The following is a 15,899-nucleotide window of genomic DNA, read 5'->3' as shown; positions in this document are numbered from 1 at the left end:
CCTTGGCCTGAGTGTTGGAGAGACAGCAGGGAATGGTGGGGAGTATGGCAGTCAGGCATGTAGCACAGGCCTCAGCTCAGAGTGGCAGTCACTGCTCAGCTCTGAACCCTTGTTGCCCCTTGTTGTGAGTGTGGGCTGGGAGGGAGCAGGAGACAGGCCAATATTTCTCTTTTTTGAGACGCTGGCTGTGTGGATTTTATAGAAAATCTCCCAATTTTTAAATATTAGAAATAAATTTAAAAATACACACTGCATGAAAAATAAAGACCAAGAAACTGTCACAGACAAGGGCAGACTGAAGAGACATGACACAACACTAAATGCCATGTGGCACCTGGATTGGATTCTGGAATAGAAAGAGGATGGAATGGAAAAACTGGTGAAATCCAATAAAGTCCAGAGTTTAGTTAATAACATGCCAGTGTTGATTTCTTAGTTTTCACCGTGTTTCCTGGTCATGTAAGATGTTAACAATGGAGGAAACAGGGTGACGGGTCCATGGGAGCTCTCGGTACTATCTTTGCAACTTCAAAAAATATTTTCTTATTGGAATAGAGTTGATTTACAATGTTGTGTTAGTTTCAGGTATACAGCAAAGGGACTCAGTTATACCTATAACTATATCCACTCTTTATTAGATTTTTTTTTCCCTTATAGGTCATTACAGAATAGTGGGTAGAGTTCCCTGTGCTGCACAGTAGGTCCTTATTAGTTATATCTATTTTAGATATAGTAGTGTGTATATGTCAGTCCCAATCTCCCAATTTATCCCTGCCTTCCCTTTCCCCCCTGGTAGCTATAAGATTGTTTTCTACATCTGTAACTCATTTCTGTTTTGTAAATAAGTTCATTTGTACTATTTTTTTAGATTCCACCTATAAGCGAATCATATGATATTTGTCTTTCTCTGTCTGACTTACTTCACTCAGTATGACAATCTCTAGGTCCATCCATGCTGCTGCAAATGGCATTATTTTGTTCTTTTTATGGCTGAGTAATATTCCACTGTATATATGTACCACATCTTCTTTAGCCATTCATCTGTCAATGGACATTTAGGTTGCTTCCATGTCTTGGCTATTGTAAACAGTGCTGCAATGAACATTGGGGGGCATGACTCTTTTTGAATGATGGTTTTCTCTGGATATATGCCCAGGAGTGGGATTGCTGGATCATATGGTAGTTCTATTTTTAGTTTTTTAAGGAACCTCTATACTGTTCTCCATAGTGGCTGTATCAATTTACATCCCCACCAACAGTGCAGGAGGGTTCCCTTTTCTCCACACCCTCTCCAGCATTTATTGTTTGTAGATTTTTTTGATGATGGCCATTCTGACAGACGTGACGTGATACCTCATTGTAGTTTTGATTTGCATTTCTCTAATAATTAGTGATGCTGAGCATCTTTTCATGTGCTTTTTGGCCGTCTGTATGTCTTCTTTGGGGAAGTAACTTTTCTGTATGTCGAAAATTATTCCAAAATAAAGTTTGCTAAAACACTCTCTCTCTCTCTCTCTGTCTGTCTCTGTCTCTGTCTCTCTCTCTCTCTCTGTCACACACACACACACACACACACACACACACACACACACACACACACACACACACTGCATTGGGCATTGGGTAGACTGTGCAGAAAACACATCTGCAGGTTCTGCCTCTGGACCATGAGTTTTGCAAGCCCTGTTCTATACCGCACAAGCCCTTGACTTTTCTCTCCAGATGCCCCTTCCCCCTCCCAAAGTCCAGGTACCTTGCCCGGCTAACCCAGACCTGTTCCTGGTCACAGGTGGCCCAGAGGCATCGGGAGCGGCGGGCGCTGCAGTGTAAGCTGAGCATGAAGGTGTCTGGGCACGAGCTGAGCTTTGTGAACTGCGGGGCGATGGGGAGTCATGTGACACGCCAGTCCCTGAACCTGGCCGAGCTTGCTGTCAAGCTCCTGAAGGTACCTCAGGCTGGGCTCGGCCCCTCCCTGCCCTCTGGTCCGAAGATGTTTCGTTTGATGCTTTGGGGAAATACTAACGTACTTTCAGACTTAAGAGCATGGAATTTGGAGCCAGACTGCCCAAGTTCAAAAACTGGCTGCACCACTTACCACCTTGGGCATGTTGCTGAACTTGCCACGGCCTCAGTTTCTTTATCTGTGAAATGGGAATGATAGAATAGTAATAGTATAATAATATCTACTTCATAGAGCTGTTGAATCAAGTGACTTAATGCAGTAAAAATGCAACAACACGTTTAGAGTGTGCCTGGCACATACTAAGTGCTCTGTACCACAGGCAGGGCCCACACCCCTCCTTACCTGGCTGACCCTGGATGCTTGACCTCTGACCATGTCCCTAGGTAAATTATCTTGGTTCAAACCCCAGCTCTTCCTGTTTCTAGCTACATGGGCTCAGCTGGGTTATTTTATCTCTTTGTGGGCTCTGTTTTCTCATCTGGAAACTGCAGACAATGATAAGGTCCCCTCTGAGGGCTGTGTGAGGGGTAAGTGAGGCCGTCACATGCACTGTTACGGTTCTCTGACTGCAGGGGCAGGAAGTGCAGCTGAACCGAAGGCTGAACCTGGCCATGGAGGAGCTCACTTTTCCCACCATGTCTGGACTCCTAGCCCGGCTGACCCTAAACGCCTCGGCTGCCATCAGCATCCAGGTCGGAGGGACAGCCAACTTCCAGCAGCGCTCGGATTTCTCTGTGAATGGTTATGTCAAGCCCAGGTAGCTGGCTCCTCAGAGCTGGGGGAGGTGGGTGGGTGGGGGCCTCCCCCTGCAGAGAGCTGGGGCATCAGCGTGGGCTGGAGGGGAGCCCCGCTCTGCTGACCACCTGTTATATCAGCTACTGTTGATGGGGTGTTTTTTTGTGCCAAGAGACTTTGAGGAGAACCTGGGTGGCTACACCCACTTTACAGGTGAGAAGACTGAGGCTTGGCAAGGTGAGGTCCCATGCCCGAGGTGGCACAGCAGTGTGAGGCAGCTGGGATTTGTCTCATGCCACAACTCCACTCTTCCCTCTGCCCCCTCTGCCTCTGAGGGGAGGGGAGATGGGAGAGAGGGAAAAGCATTTAAGGCACATGGGCTCTGAGCCCACTGAACCCACATGGCCACTCACGAGGTGGACACTTTTCTTCTTCTCACTAAGGGTTGAGGAAACTGAGACTCAGGATAAGTGCACAGCTCCCCCAGGGCCACATGGCACGAAGGATTTTGAGCAGAATTTGACAGTGCTCACCTTCCCAGGCCTGCTGGGTGACTGTCCCAGCCACTAAGCCAACCTGTGCTTGGTTTCTGGGTCTGACGTGGGGTATGTGGGTGTCCTGTGCTGGCTGCTCTTTGGCATGGAGACCCTGGGTTTGGGCTCAGTCAGCTGGGGCTCCAGAACTGGCTGTTCCATGTCCCAGCTGTGGGACCCATACAGCTGCTGTCACCTCTCTGAGCCTCGGTTTCCCCATCTGTGACATGAGACTAGTGGTGGTGAGGATTCGATGGCGACGTGTAGAGTGCTTGGCACACACGGAGGGCATGGTCAGTGGTGTCCGTGCTGGAGGGGCTGCTCTGGCTCAGGACCACGGAGAGCAGCCGGGTGGGTTGGTGCTGGCTTTGCTGTTGCCTGGGGCTGCAGGATGCAGTTGTGTGCCTCCTCCTCAGCGCCCTGCTCCAGATCTCGGCGCAGATGGGCACCGTGGGCACCCTGGGGCAGGCTGGGCTGAGGTGGGTGACCGGCGTCCGTGGCACCGCCAGCCTGGATGGAGGGATCCGGATGAAGAAGGGCCAGGACCTCAAGGTGCATCTGAACACACCCGAGGAGGCTGTGGAGCTGCTCCGCTTCAGGTGGGTTCCCGCACCTGGGGGGGGGAGCCCGTGAGTGCACCTGTGTGCGAGCCAGGGTGGGCACAGGTGTGGGTGCATGTGTCTGTGAGAGTGTGTGCATGGTCGCCCGTGCGTGTGCACCTCTGTCTGACCACGTGTATCTGTGAGTGTGTGCGCCTAAGGATGTGCCTGTGAGTCTGTGTATGTGAATGTGTGTCTGTGGGCATGTTTGTGAGAGTGCGTGCACGTGTCAGTCAGTGGGGTATACGTGGGCGTGCGTGTGTGTGCACGTGTGTCAAGGTGGGGTGGGTGCGTCTGTGACAGGGACTGAGGGCAGCCTAGAGGTGGGGATTCCCACACTCCTCAGCAGTTTACGGGGGTCCCCCCTGGGGCCTGCTTGTCCCCAGCCCCCTGGAGAGGTGACACTTGGAGAACAGTGATTTCCAAGCAAACAGGAGAAGCCAGGCTGTCCCCACCTCCACCTGCCTCCTTCCCTGTGTCCCACCCTTGCTGGAGGCACTGCTGCCCTCCTGACCCTCTGCCGGCAGCAGCCAGTGGGGTCCTTTAAAATGTCAGTTAAGTCCTATCATGCTCCCCCCTCCCCTGTTTAAAATCCCTTGCTTGCTTCTAGGATAACCCAGCTCCGCATGATTCTCCTGCCCGATCGAGGCCCTGCCCACCCCCCTCACCTGTCTCCTGTCACTACTTCCTGCCCCTCACTCCCCCCTTCCATTCTGACCCCCTCTCACCACCTTTTTTCTGTGCTCCCAAAGAGCCCCCTTTTCTCCCACCCCAGAGCCTTTGCACCTGCTGTTCCCTCTGTTTGGAGTGCTGGCTCCTTCTCATCCTTTGATTCTCTGACCGAATGTTACCCCTACAGAGAGTCCTCTCCAAACCCCCAGCTGAAGAACGTCCTGCTCTGTCTCCAAGACAGACCCTATGCCCATGCCGTGCCCCATTTTAGGTTTTTCATAGTGCTTGTCACCCTCTGTGTTCATGGAGTGTCTCCCCTACCAGTGTGCAGACTTCCCAGAGGCCTGTTCTGTTGATAGTGGGATTTGTCCCAGTGCCTCGCCCTGGTGGCTTTATGGATGAATGAAAACAACTCGCCTGGCACTTTCCTCCTTTCCCACCCAGCTCTCAGCTGTTTCTCATCACTGGGGATGGCATGAGGAGGCTCAGTCACGCTCACATCCCTTCTGAGGCCCAATCCTGTACCGACAAGGAAGGTAGGTGCCAGCAAGGCCACCGTGTCATTGTCCCAAGATGGTTGTCCTGGGGGCTGAGTGGTAAGATGCCAGATCCAAATTCCAGAGTTACTCTTCTGCCCTAAAAGTACTTACGCCCCTTAACTCAATGATGCTGCTTCTAGAACTCTACCTTATGAAAATAAACCAAAATCATTTTAAAATGCCCTGTGCCCAAAGATGTTCGTTGCATCATTACTTACAGAGCAAAAAATAGGCAGCAACTCAAATATCCAACAGTAGGCGAATGGCTTATTATAAGGGCCTTTGAGCTAAGAATAGACTTTTACATTTCCAAATTCAGAAAAATAATCAAAAGGACTATTTCATAACATGAGAAATTTGTGAAATTCATATTTCAGTGTCCATAAATGAAACTTTATTGGTGCAGAGCCACGCCCGTTGCCTGTGGCTTTTCTTCAACAACAGCAGAGTTGAGTAACAGACTGTGTGACCAGCAAAACCTCAAATATTTACTACCTGGCCATATACAGAAAACGTTTGTGAACTCCAGGTTTAGTAAAGTACTGAGATATCCCATAACTTTTAAGCTCTGTAATGAAGGGCATATTTTAATAGCACGAGAAAATTTTTTGATAATAACATCAGGTGAAAGGCAACAAAATTGAAAACGGGGGGAAGGAGGTATACCAAAGAGTCACAGATCTTGCAGTCATGTTAGAGGTGAGGGAGGGGCCTCCTTAAATGATTTCTTTAGGCTAAATTCTGTCATAAATGCTTGCTGAGCTGTTAATCCTCACAGCTACACCATGGGGCTGGAACTGTTCTCAGTCCCAGCTGTCAGATGAGAAACACCAAAGCACAGAGATGTTAAGTAACTTGTCCAAGGTCACACAGCTGGGAAGTGGCAGAACTGGAATGTGAATCTAGGCATTCTTGCTCCAGAGCCTGTGTCCTACACAGTACTGCCTGACACTGTGATAGTCTACACCAGCGGTCCTCAACTGGGGACAATTTTTGGCCCCTCGGGACATTTGGCGATATCTGGAGACATTTTTGGGTGTCATCCTGTTGCGGGAGGTGCTACCAGTATCTAGTGGGTTGAGTCCAGGACAGCTTCATACAGCAAGAAATTATCCAGACCAGTGTGTCGATAGTGACAAGGCTGAGAAAACCTGGTCTACACGGTACCACCTCATACAATTAATGTCTACCCAATACTGTTTCTCAAAAGAATGTAGAGATGCTCCTTCTTTGCTGATGGGAGCATCCATGGCCCTGCCTCGAGCCCTCTGGCTCTCTACTGACCATGCTGCCTGCTCCCTTTCTCACAGCGTCCCGCACTTGGGGCTGGCAGCTGTGCACTGAAGTGAGCTGGCCTCCAGCCGGGCAGCCCTACCTGCTCTTGGTGCCTGTGTTTGCGGCTGTGATGCTGAAGAAGCAGGACCGGGGGCTCCAACACTATCTGCTGGAAGCTGCCTATACCCTCCATCCCCCGGTAGGCCCTACGGAATGGCTCCTTCTTTCCCAGCCAGGTTCTGGGTCTCCCTAGGTCTTCTACTCAGGCCTCAGCCTTGGGGATCACTCATAAAGACATGGGCCTCCTCCCTGGAGCTGTACCAGCTGGGCTGGTCCTGCTGTAGTCTCCCTCCTGCCTCAGGACCCTTGCACATGCTGATCTTCTGTCCCTGGCTTGATGACTTGTAACTCTGAATCAATCTTCAGAGCTCAGTTTAGGGGGGTCACCTCCTCAGTGAAGCCTGCCCTGATTACCCCGAAGTGGTCATATTCCCTTGTTACGTGCTCTAGTAGGATTATGTTCCTTCCCTTTAGATCACATTTGTGTTCATTACTGAAACCAGTTGGTTAAGATCTGTCTTCCCCACTAGTCACTCCGTTCCTGAGAACAGATCCAGTGCCTGTTTTTCTCACCCCTGTGTTCCCAGCACCTGGCACAGAATGGGCACTCAGCAGCCGCCTATCTGATTTCCCAGTTCCCGCTCTTGTCTCCTTACCATATGTTCTCCACCAGCAGCCAGACAGACCTTCCAGAATCCCAAAAGGACTGTGTCCCTCCCCTGGTCAGAACTCTCCAATGGCTCCTATTCCTCTCAGAGTAGGACCCACTCGCCCTGACCGATAGGCTTTCAGTGATCCAGCCATGCCGGCCTCTCCTCCCCATCTCCCCAAATGTTTACCAGGCTCACCGCTCTCCAGACACACTGACCTCCTTTTTATTAAATGCCAAGTGCATTGCTGCCCCAGGGCCTTTGCACTGTCTGTTTCCACTGCCTGAAACAGTCTTTCCCAGACATCCACTCGACTCCTTCCCTTGCTTCCTTCAAGTCTCATCCAATGCCCCCTCCTCAGAGACAGCTTCCCTCTCTGACCGCCCAGTGCAGAACAATGACCCTGTCAGGGCCCCTGACCCGCTGAGTTTGTCAGCAGAGCGCTCACCACCACCAGCTGCCATCTTACCTACTTCTGTGTCTGGAGGTCCTGTGCCTCCCCCTCTAGAATGTAGGTGCCAAGAGGGCGGGACTTTGTGTCTAACACTCAGTTGCATTCCCCATGCCTGCAACTGTGCCTCACACACAGTAGTCAACATTTATTGGTACTAAATGAATGACGATGATGCAGGGTTGTTATTTTTTTAATTAATTAATTAATTTTTATTTATTTTTGGCTACGTTGGGGCTTCTTTGCAGTACGTGGGCTGCTCATTGTGGCTTCTCTTGTTGCGGAGCACGGGCTCTAGGCACGTGGGCTTCGGTAGTTGTGGCACGTGGGCTCAGTAGTTGTGGCTCGCGGGCTCTAGAGTGCAGGCTCAGTAGTTGTGGCGCACGGGCTTAGTTGCTCCGCGGCATGTGGGATCTTCCCGGACCAGGCCTCGAACCCGTGTCCCCTGCATTGGCAGGCGGATTCTGAACCACTGCACCACCAGGGAAGCCCCTGATGCAGGTTTTTAAAGGGGGCCCGTGTCTTAGGCTGTGTTTTCCCAGAAGCAGACTGGAGCCAAGGATTTGGGTAAAAGTGTGGATGAAGAAAAGACTCCAGGAGGACCCAGGAAGAGGGTGGAGAAAATAGGGTAGGGAAGGGGAAGAAGCTGAGCAGGAGTGATGGCAGGTGCGGTGGCAGCCTCAGCGTGATCCCTGGGCAGCCCTGGAGCAGGAGTTACATCTCAGAGTTTGGTCCCCTTGAGGCTAAGGAGCCGGGATGTTTTTCCCTCCTGTGCCAGAGGGCAATGCTCTGGAGGTCCCAGGTACCAGGGGTTAAGAGCAAAGTGCACAGAAGCTGGGACATGAGCATGCTGAGCTAGTCAAGGGGTCCGAGGGGATCTGGGCAGGGTGCCGATGGTGTGCGATAAGCCTCCTTCCCTGGCTGCTGAACAAACTGAGATCCTGTCCCTGTGGTCCTGAGTTGTCCTGTAGGACTCCCCTCCAGGATACGGATCCCCAGATTCCTGGTTTGGGGGTTCTTATCTGGCGAGGACAAGGATGAGCATAAGAACTCAAGTTTTTGAAGGTGGGGGGGCCTGGATGGGTTCTTGATCTTGAGGACTCTGCTGTGTTTCCAGAAGGACTCCTGGCTCCCTCAAGAAGCCTCAGCCCACATCTTCATGGGCACGCCCAGGTCGGAAGTGCCCAGGGACGTCGGGGTGGATGTCAGCTACAGCTGGCCCCAGAGGAAGCTCCGGCTCAAGCTCGTCCATCCCAAGAAGAAAATTGAGTTGGACGGTAATGACAGCGCTCCTCCCCGTCACCGTGCCCTCGGCCATGTGCCAGATGCAGCGCGCTCACTGTGGACTCCTCAGCCACCTTCTGAGGTCGGCACTACATAGAGCCCCGTTTTATGGGCGAGGAGCCACAGGCTCAGAGATTAGGAAACCAGCAGGACATCCCCTGGTGAACACAGGGGCGGATCCAGGATGTTGAACCCTGGTCTCTAAACTCTCGTTTTGTCTCCCAGGGAAGATTGACACTCTGCAAAGTGCCTGCATGGGTCACCTGGAACTGATACTGGATGACAGGGACGTCTACTACATCAAGGTTTGTTCCCTGTCCTCAGCCCACAGGTGTTGGCTCCTGCCACCTCCCTGGGCATTTCAAGCCCCAGTCCTTGCTTACTTATCACCACCTCCTTTGGCGTTTTAGCTGTTCTTCTCCTTCCACCTACCAATAATGTTTGTGACTTCTTGTTACCCAGAAGAGTATGAAGAAGAAAATGAGCTCAAATCTCACCACTATTGATGTCATAAATTGATAATATTAGTAACACAGGAGCATGCTTTAAAAAATTCAGAGTAGAGAAAGGTATAAAAAGGTAAGTGAAAGAGTGCCACTCCCCAAATTTCCAGAAGAAATGTCAATGCACACACCAAGAAATCTGTATGAGTTCCCCAGGGCTGTCTTAAAAAAGTGCCCCAAATTTGGGGGTGCATAAACAATGGAAAATTTTCCCTCGCAGTTCTGGAGGCTGGAAGTTCAAAATCAAGGTGTTGGCAGGGTTGGTTCCTTCTAAGGGCTGTGAGGGAGAATCTAGTCCATGCTTCTAAGTTTTTAGTAGCCTCAGGCATTTCTTGGCTTGTAGATGGCTGTCTTCTCCCTGTATCTCCACATTGTCTGAACTCTGTAGGTATCTGTGTCCAAATTTCTCTTTTTGTAAGTTTACCAGTCATGCTGGATTAGGGCCCATCCTAATGACCTCACTGGATCATCTGCAAAGTCCCTTTTTCCAAATAAGGTCACATTCACAGGTCCTGGGGGTTAGGACCTCAGCATCTTTTGAGGGGGCGCACAGTTCAACCCATAATACTACAGATTTATAAAACCTTTCAGTTTTGAGTTTAGTTTTTGTTTTATATGAAAGGATCACATCCTATTCTTCGCATGTTGCTTTTTTTTTTTTTTTCAGTCAAAAATATGTCTTTTTGTACCAGCACATACTGGTACAATTTAATTTAGTTAAAAAAATAGGTAATACGTTTAAATGATCCCAAGTTCAAAAGGTACAGAAGGGCGTAGAACTGAGTGTCTAGTACGATGGCCCCTATACACATGACTATTTAAGTGAGTCAGAGTAACAGAAAGTTAAAGATATGGTTTCTCAGCTGCACTGGCCACTTTTTAGAACTTTCCCATCATTGTAGAAAGTTCTATTGGTCAGCACAGGCATAGAGTTAAAAACTTTCCCTTACACCCCTCCTCAAAGCCCATCATTGTTCATTTTCTGTGACTCCTCTTAGAAATCATCTATGCCCACAATCCCCAAATAGATATCAATATATTTCCCCCCCCCATCTTTTATTTTAAAAACAAGAATGTCTACCATGTATTTTGAATGGCTGCATAATAGTCAGTGGGATGGAATTTATTTAGCTGGTTCCGTAGTGGAGGGCTCTGGAGTTTTTCCCGTGTTTTTGGTCTTACAAATCACCCTTCCATCTTCAGGGTAAATTCTTAGCAGTGGAATTCCTGGAGCAAAGGTGTGTGCGTTTTTCTCTTCGTTATAGGTACTTTTTAAGGTTCTCAACCAGGAGGACCTGGATGGGACTCACTGGGTCCATTGAAGCCCCTGCAATTGTGCAGAAGTTTTGTGTCTGTCCCCCTTCTGGGGAGAGGGTTTAGACCTTCCATCTGATGCTCAAGCAGGTCAGTGACTCCAAAAAGGATAAAAACAGCAGCTGTAGACTCGCTCCTGCCAAGCAGGACCTCTGGGCCCCTTTGGCCATGAGTCTGGTGATTCTGCCTCGGTCTCCAGTGATTTCTCAGAGAGGTCTGGGTTGAAAATCTGGAGCCAGGGCTGGAATTTTTGCTGCGTAAACACACTCTCAGCTCCCAGGTCTGCTTCCTGTCCGGGTGGGAAGACCAAGTATCAGGGGAGACCATCTTCCTCCTCAAGCCCCAGCTGCTTGACGGCTGAGACTACGAATCATTTTCAGAGCTCCCGGGAGCCCTCGAAGCAATCCCTGTTCACTAAGTGCACGAGTGCTAATTGCCTGCACCTCCCTGCAGACCTGCCTGCCGCCCTCCAGAGGGCTGTCTGCAGCCTGGAAACATTGGCCTTTAGAGAAACTCTAGTTCTAGCTGCCTCAGACCCATCATGATTAATGGTAACAGCTGGGGCTCTGGAACTTTCCAAAGCCTGTTCTCGGGGGGGGGGCCACGGGTGGCTTTGACCCCGGGTCTCTTTTAGTCCTCTTGGTAAGCCCATAGGAGATGGGGAAACTAAGGCAGATGAGCTCAGGAATACAAAGCAGCAAAGCTGGGTTCGACTCAGCTGAGTGTTTATGGGGTTTAAGGATGGCGTAGAGGAAAGTGTTAGATTTCAGTGCCCCCTCCCCTGGGTGCAATGATAGAGCATCCCCAAGTCCCAGGTTACCTGGAGAGCCCCAGTTTACCATTGACCAAGCTCAATATGATTAGTGGTCTCTTTAACCATTAAATGTCCTGGTTTGGATGAGAAATTCTGCAATCATCCTGTTCATGGGCTGCACTTTGAGAACAACTACAGCTACTGCCAAGAAGCTTCTGATACAAACCAGAGAAAATCATCTCCAAGACACACCATTAAGTGAGAGAAGCAGAGCAGAGTGGAGAGCCTGCATCTGTTTTTGTGTAGAGCAAGAGGGAATGTGCACGTGTGTGATGGAGTGCACACGTACACACGTGTGCGTGCACATGCACATATACACACATACATACAGACTCACACATACATATAGGCCCATGCTGTCTCTGGAAGATGCCCGAGAAGTGGACACAGTGGTTGCCTTGAGGGAGACTGGGAGACCAAGAAGGGGAACGAAACCTATATTTTTCATTGTCTTTATTAATTTATTCAACGACTATTTATCAAGCACCTACAATGTGCCGGGAAGACAGCACACAAAAGAGATACACACACAAAATTCTCTCCTTTTGGAGCTTACATTCTCATAGGAGAGATAATCAGTAAAATAAATAAGCAAATCGTGGTGATAGGTGAGTGTAAGCACTATAGGAAAAGGGGATCAGTGAGCTGGATCCAGGGGTCTGAAATTATGTGAGAAGAAGGGTCTGAGGGTTGGCTTCAGTTTTATTTTATTTTTTACAATTTTTATTATTTAAAAAAAATGTATTTGGCTGCACCGGGTCTTAGTTGCAGCACGCGGGATCTTCGTTGCAGCATGCGGGATCTTTCTTTAGTAGCGGCACGTGGGATCTTTAGTTGCGGCATGTGGGATCTAGTTCCCTGACCAGAGATCGAACCTGGGCCCCCTGCATTGGGAGCATGGAGTCTTAGCCACTGGACCACCAGGGAAATCCCACAGCTTCAGTTTTAAATAGGCTGACAGGGTAAGCCTGATTGAGAAGATAGCTTTTAGCTAAGACATAAAGCATGTGCAGAAGAGAGCCATGTGGTTCTCTGGGGGAAGGGTATTGCAAGTAAAGAGCACAACATGTGCAAAGGTCCTGGGGCAGGAATGTGCACAGAGTGTTAGAAGCACAGCCTGAGGCCCCATGTGCTTGGAGCAGAATAGGAGAAGGGACAGAAAGGTGGGAGGACAGATCATGCAAGGCTTTGCCAAAGAGTAATCAGAAGAGAGTGATTTGTGACTGTTGCCAAGGAACAAAGGCAAAAACAGGATTTACAAGAGAGTATAAAGTAGTGGACAGTCTGGAAATAGTGAGGTCGTTTTTACATCTTTTGGGTAAACAGATCAGCTGGCAGCAGCAGAGAGGTCTGTAGGATTGGTCTACAGTTGGCGTGGCCGTCAGAGATGACAGCTGCCATTGCTATGGGCTGTAGTTGCTCTGGAAAACCTCAATGATGGAGACACAGAGCATGTTTGGGGCCATCTGTGCGTCCTGCCTCCTGGTGTCTGTGGGCAGTTTTGCCTTCGTCTGGCCAGGGCTGCACTGCTGACTTCTGGAGAAAGTCTTGGCCTTGTTGGCCTTTGCAAGGACTTTGGCTTTTACCCTGAGGAAGAGAGGTGTGCTGTGATCCTATGAGTCTGGAAGGGCTTGCCCTGGTCACCAGGGTGGCAGCCAGGAGAGCCGGGAGAAGAATGTCACAGGAACACAGTGGCGATGAACAGGCTCAAGCCGGGGCGGTGGTGGAGGTGGCTGAAGTGGTCGGGTCCCAGAATATTCTGCAGGGAGAGCTGGCCAGAGTCCCTGATAGATTGGATGGGACGTTGAGGTTGGGGGGATAGGGAGGAAGGGTCCTTCAGACTTATGTCTGAATTTGTAACAGAGATGACCTATCTTGAACAATATCGAGCTTAAGAAATTGCAGCAGGATCAGCCTAGAAGCCCATTAACCAGGCTGTGTCTCCTGCCCTCTGTCCGGTCCTGGTTCTTGCGGTCCGGGCGGAGCCTGCTGGCAGAGCCTGTCCCCTCAAGGGATGATGGGGCCTTTCCAGGGCCAGAGCAGCCTGTGGCCAGCAGCAGGTGGTGGGGCTCAGCGGATGGAGGCCCAGCTGGAGGTGAAACTGGTGACGTCGGGCAGCCCTGTGGTCCTCGCCGGGAACCTCAGCCGGCAGGCAGGCAGCAGGCTGGCCTTCTCCATGTCACTGAGCAACCTGCTGAGCGACCCGGCCCACGTGTCAGGTAGGAGGAGGGACCCCTTTGTGCCACGTTTCCTCAGTGGCCAGGCTTGGGGAGGGGGGAGGGCTGAATGGCCCCCTCGGAGTCCCCATCACCCGATACCCCAGTATTCATTCCATCCAAGGAAAATCCAGGCTCTGTATCTGCTCGCAGCTTCTGCCCGAGTCCCCCAGATGCCCCTCCAATGCGCTCGACTGCTCTGCATGAACCATCAACCAGCACCTTTTGGGGTGTTTGGATTCTGACCCACATTACATGTTACACAATGTGTAAAAAACACATTTTGCATTTTGACCCGAATTGCATGGGGCGCTGTTTGTATCTTGAACACACGGCCTGGCCTGGGTACTGACCAGTCTGACCAGATGCCCACCCTGGTGCTGGAGCTGGCGTGGAGCCCTCCTGGCGATGCCGCTTGTGGGGTGTTCTCGGAGATTCCAGGAGAGTGATGTGAGTGGCTAGGGCTGTTGACTAGCTGGCCTATGCATTTTTGATATTTTAACCAGCGTGGCTATACCTGTGTGATCTGGCTGAATATCAGTGTAGCAGAAACAAGTATCAGAAGGTGAAATTTACCTGATGATCCTTGATGCACTGTCATTTATCTTCTGGTCCATTTTATTTTGTTTTGTTCTACTTTATTTAAAACCTTTTGGTCTGGACCCACAAAAGTGACTTTTGGGGTTGCCACCTGGACAGTGCAAAACACTTCCAGTGGCCCTGATGTTAGCATTCCTCGGCGGAGACTCAGGCATTGGTTCTATCGGGACACCCCCCTGGGCGGTTCCCACTTCCTTTCCTCACCTGGTGCTGGGGGTAGGGTGTCAGTCTCTGGGGCGCAGGCCATGACCACACCATGCCTGCTCTCCCCGCAGCACTGCTGGAGAAGAAGGCGGAGGAAGGGCAGCAGGTGGTGGCCCTGGGTGGCGAGCTCTTCGTGCCAGGGCTTGTGGGGCTGCGTACCCTAGGCCTGCTGCAGCAGCGGGGCCGCCTCTGGACAAGCTCCCTGAGGATCAAGTATGGCCTCCTGGGTACGGCACCGCATGCTGGCTGCGGGCGAGGTGGGGAGTGGCCGGACCTGCACCGTCTCCTGGGGCTGTGGCTCCGAGGGCTAAGGTGCCACTGTCACCTCGGGTGTTTTGGCCTCACCATGAGGCTCCTTAGCTAGTGAGTCATTCCATTGGCTTTGTATGGAGCTGAGCACCTGCCAGTTAAAAAACAAAACAAACAAAAAACACTACGTGTGTGTGTGTGTGTGTGTGTGTGTGTGTTGGGGGGGACATAAATCTGTCTCTTAAAACCTCCCCATCGGCAGGTTCCAATGAGTGACATTAGGTGAGGCAGATCCAGGGGGCTGGCTGAAGCTGGGCTGTACTGGACGCTCCTCTGCTTGGAATGAGGATTGAGGGCTACCTGGCAGAGGAAGGGCAGGGGTCTTTGGGTTGCCCTGCACAGGTCAGGCGAAGCAGCTGGCACAGGAGTGCAGCACCAGCCAGAAGCTGCGGGTGGAGAGCGGCTCAGAGGCCACGTACAAGCTGGAGCTGGACCACGAGCTCCACTGCACGCAGATCCCAGCGTTCAGCCACAAGGTGGGTGCCGGGGCCGGGCAGGGTGTCTGGAGGGAGCCCCCAGGGTTAGGGAAGTGGTGGGTGAGCACCCTGAGCCCATCCTCAGAGAGATGTATTTACTCAAGGTCGTGTATGGGAACGGATTAGAGATTGGAACTTTAGTCTCATCTTTCCCCTGTTCAGTTGGTGTTTATTAAATACCTACTCTATGCCCAGCACTGGGGGAGAGCTGTGCTTAAGGCAGCACCTGGTCTCTGCCATTCCATTGCTGGGGGAGGGTATGTGGCAGAGAGCAAGAGACATGGACCAAATCAAGGGAGACGTAAGTGCCATGGGTGGTAAACAGGGCAGAGGCTGAGAGAGCGTAGCACAGGGGAGTCTAATTTGGACAGGGCAGCAGGGAAGGCTTCTTTGGGGGAAATGAATTTTAAGCTGAAAATTAAAATATGAGGTAGTTCTGTTCCCATGGAAGTGTGCCACAGGCAGAGGGAACAGCAAGTGCAAAGGTCCTGGGGCTGGAGGGTGATTGGAGCGGTTAAAGAACTGGTAGTTATCAGAGTGGCTGGTGGGGTGAGCAAAAGGGAGAAGTGACTGCTCCTTTGTTAATTGTTACAAGTTTGCTTCTCCCCCTGAACTGTTGCCCCCACAAGGGAGGGGGCTTCTGGCTTCTTCATTCCTGGCTGTCTAGTGCCCAGCGAAGTATCTACTTGGTACTTGGGGGAA

The 15,899-nt window shown here is 50.9% G+C and overlaps 1 protein-coding gene across 3 annotated transcripts in view; it reads left to right on the top strand.

Annotated features, from left to right (window-relative positions):
- LOC132348415 (uncharacterized) overlaps positions 1 to 15,899 on the top strand; it is a 175,803-nt gene that overhangs the window by 64,142 nt on the left and 95,762 nt on the right. For all 3 annotated transcript variants that reach the window (XM_059895845.1, XM_059895843.1, XM_059895846.1), the window contains exons 17-26: positions 1,790 to 1,945; positions 2,536 to 2,720; positions 3,648 to 3,830; positions 4,947 to 5,038; positions 6,352 to 6,515; positions 8,595 to 8,754; positions 8,987 to 9,066; positions 13,425 to 13,611; positions 14,484 to 14,639; positions 15,064 to 15,197. In XM_059895845.1, coding sequence (XP_059751828.1) covers positions 1,790 to 1,945; positions 2,536 to 2,720; positions 3,648 to 3,830; positions 4,947 to 5,038; positions 6,352 to 6,515; positions 8,595 to 8,754; positions 8,987 to 9,066; positions 13,425 to 13,611; positions 14,484 to 14,639; positions 15,064 to 15,197 — 1,497 coding nt within the window. The remainder of the gene's footprint in view (positions 1 to 1,789; positions 1,946 to 2,535; positions 2,721 to 3,647; positions 3,831 to 4,946; positions 5,039 to 6,351; positions 6,516 to 8,594; positions 8,755 to 8,986; positions 9,067 to 13,424; positions 13,612 to 14,483; positions 14,640 to 15,063; positions 15,198 to 15,899) is intronic.

This window comes from Balaenoptera ricei, chromosome 15, assembly GCF_028023285.1.
Source record: "Balaenoptera ricei isolate mBalRic1 chromosome 15, mBalRic1.hap2, whole genome shotgun sequence".
Taxonomy (NCBI): Eukaryota; Metazoa; Chordata; class Mammalia; order Artiodactyla; family Balaenopteridae; genus Balaenoptera; species Balaenoptera ricei.
This window is presented reverse-complemented; position numbering and strand designations above follow the sequence as displayed.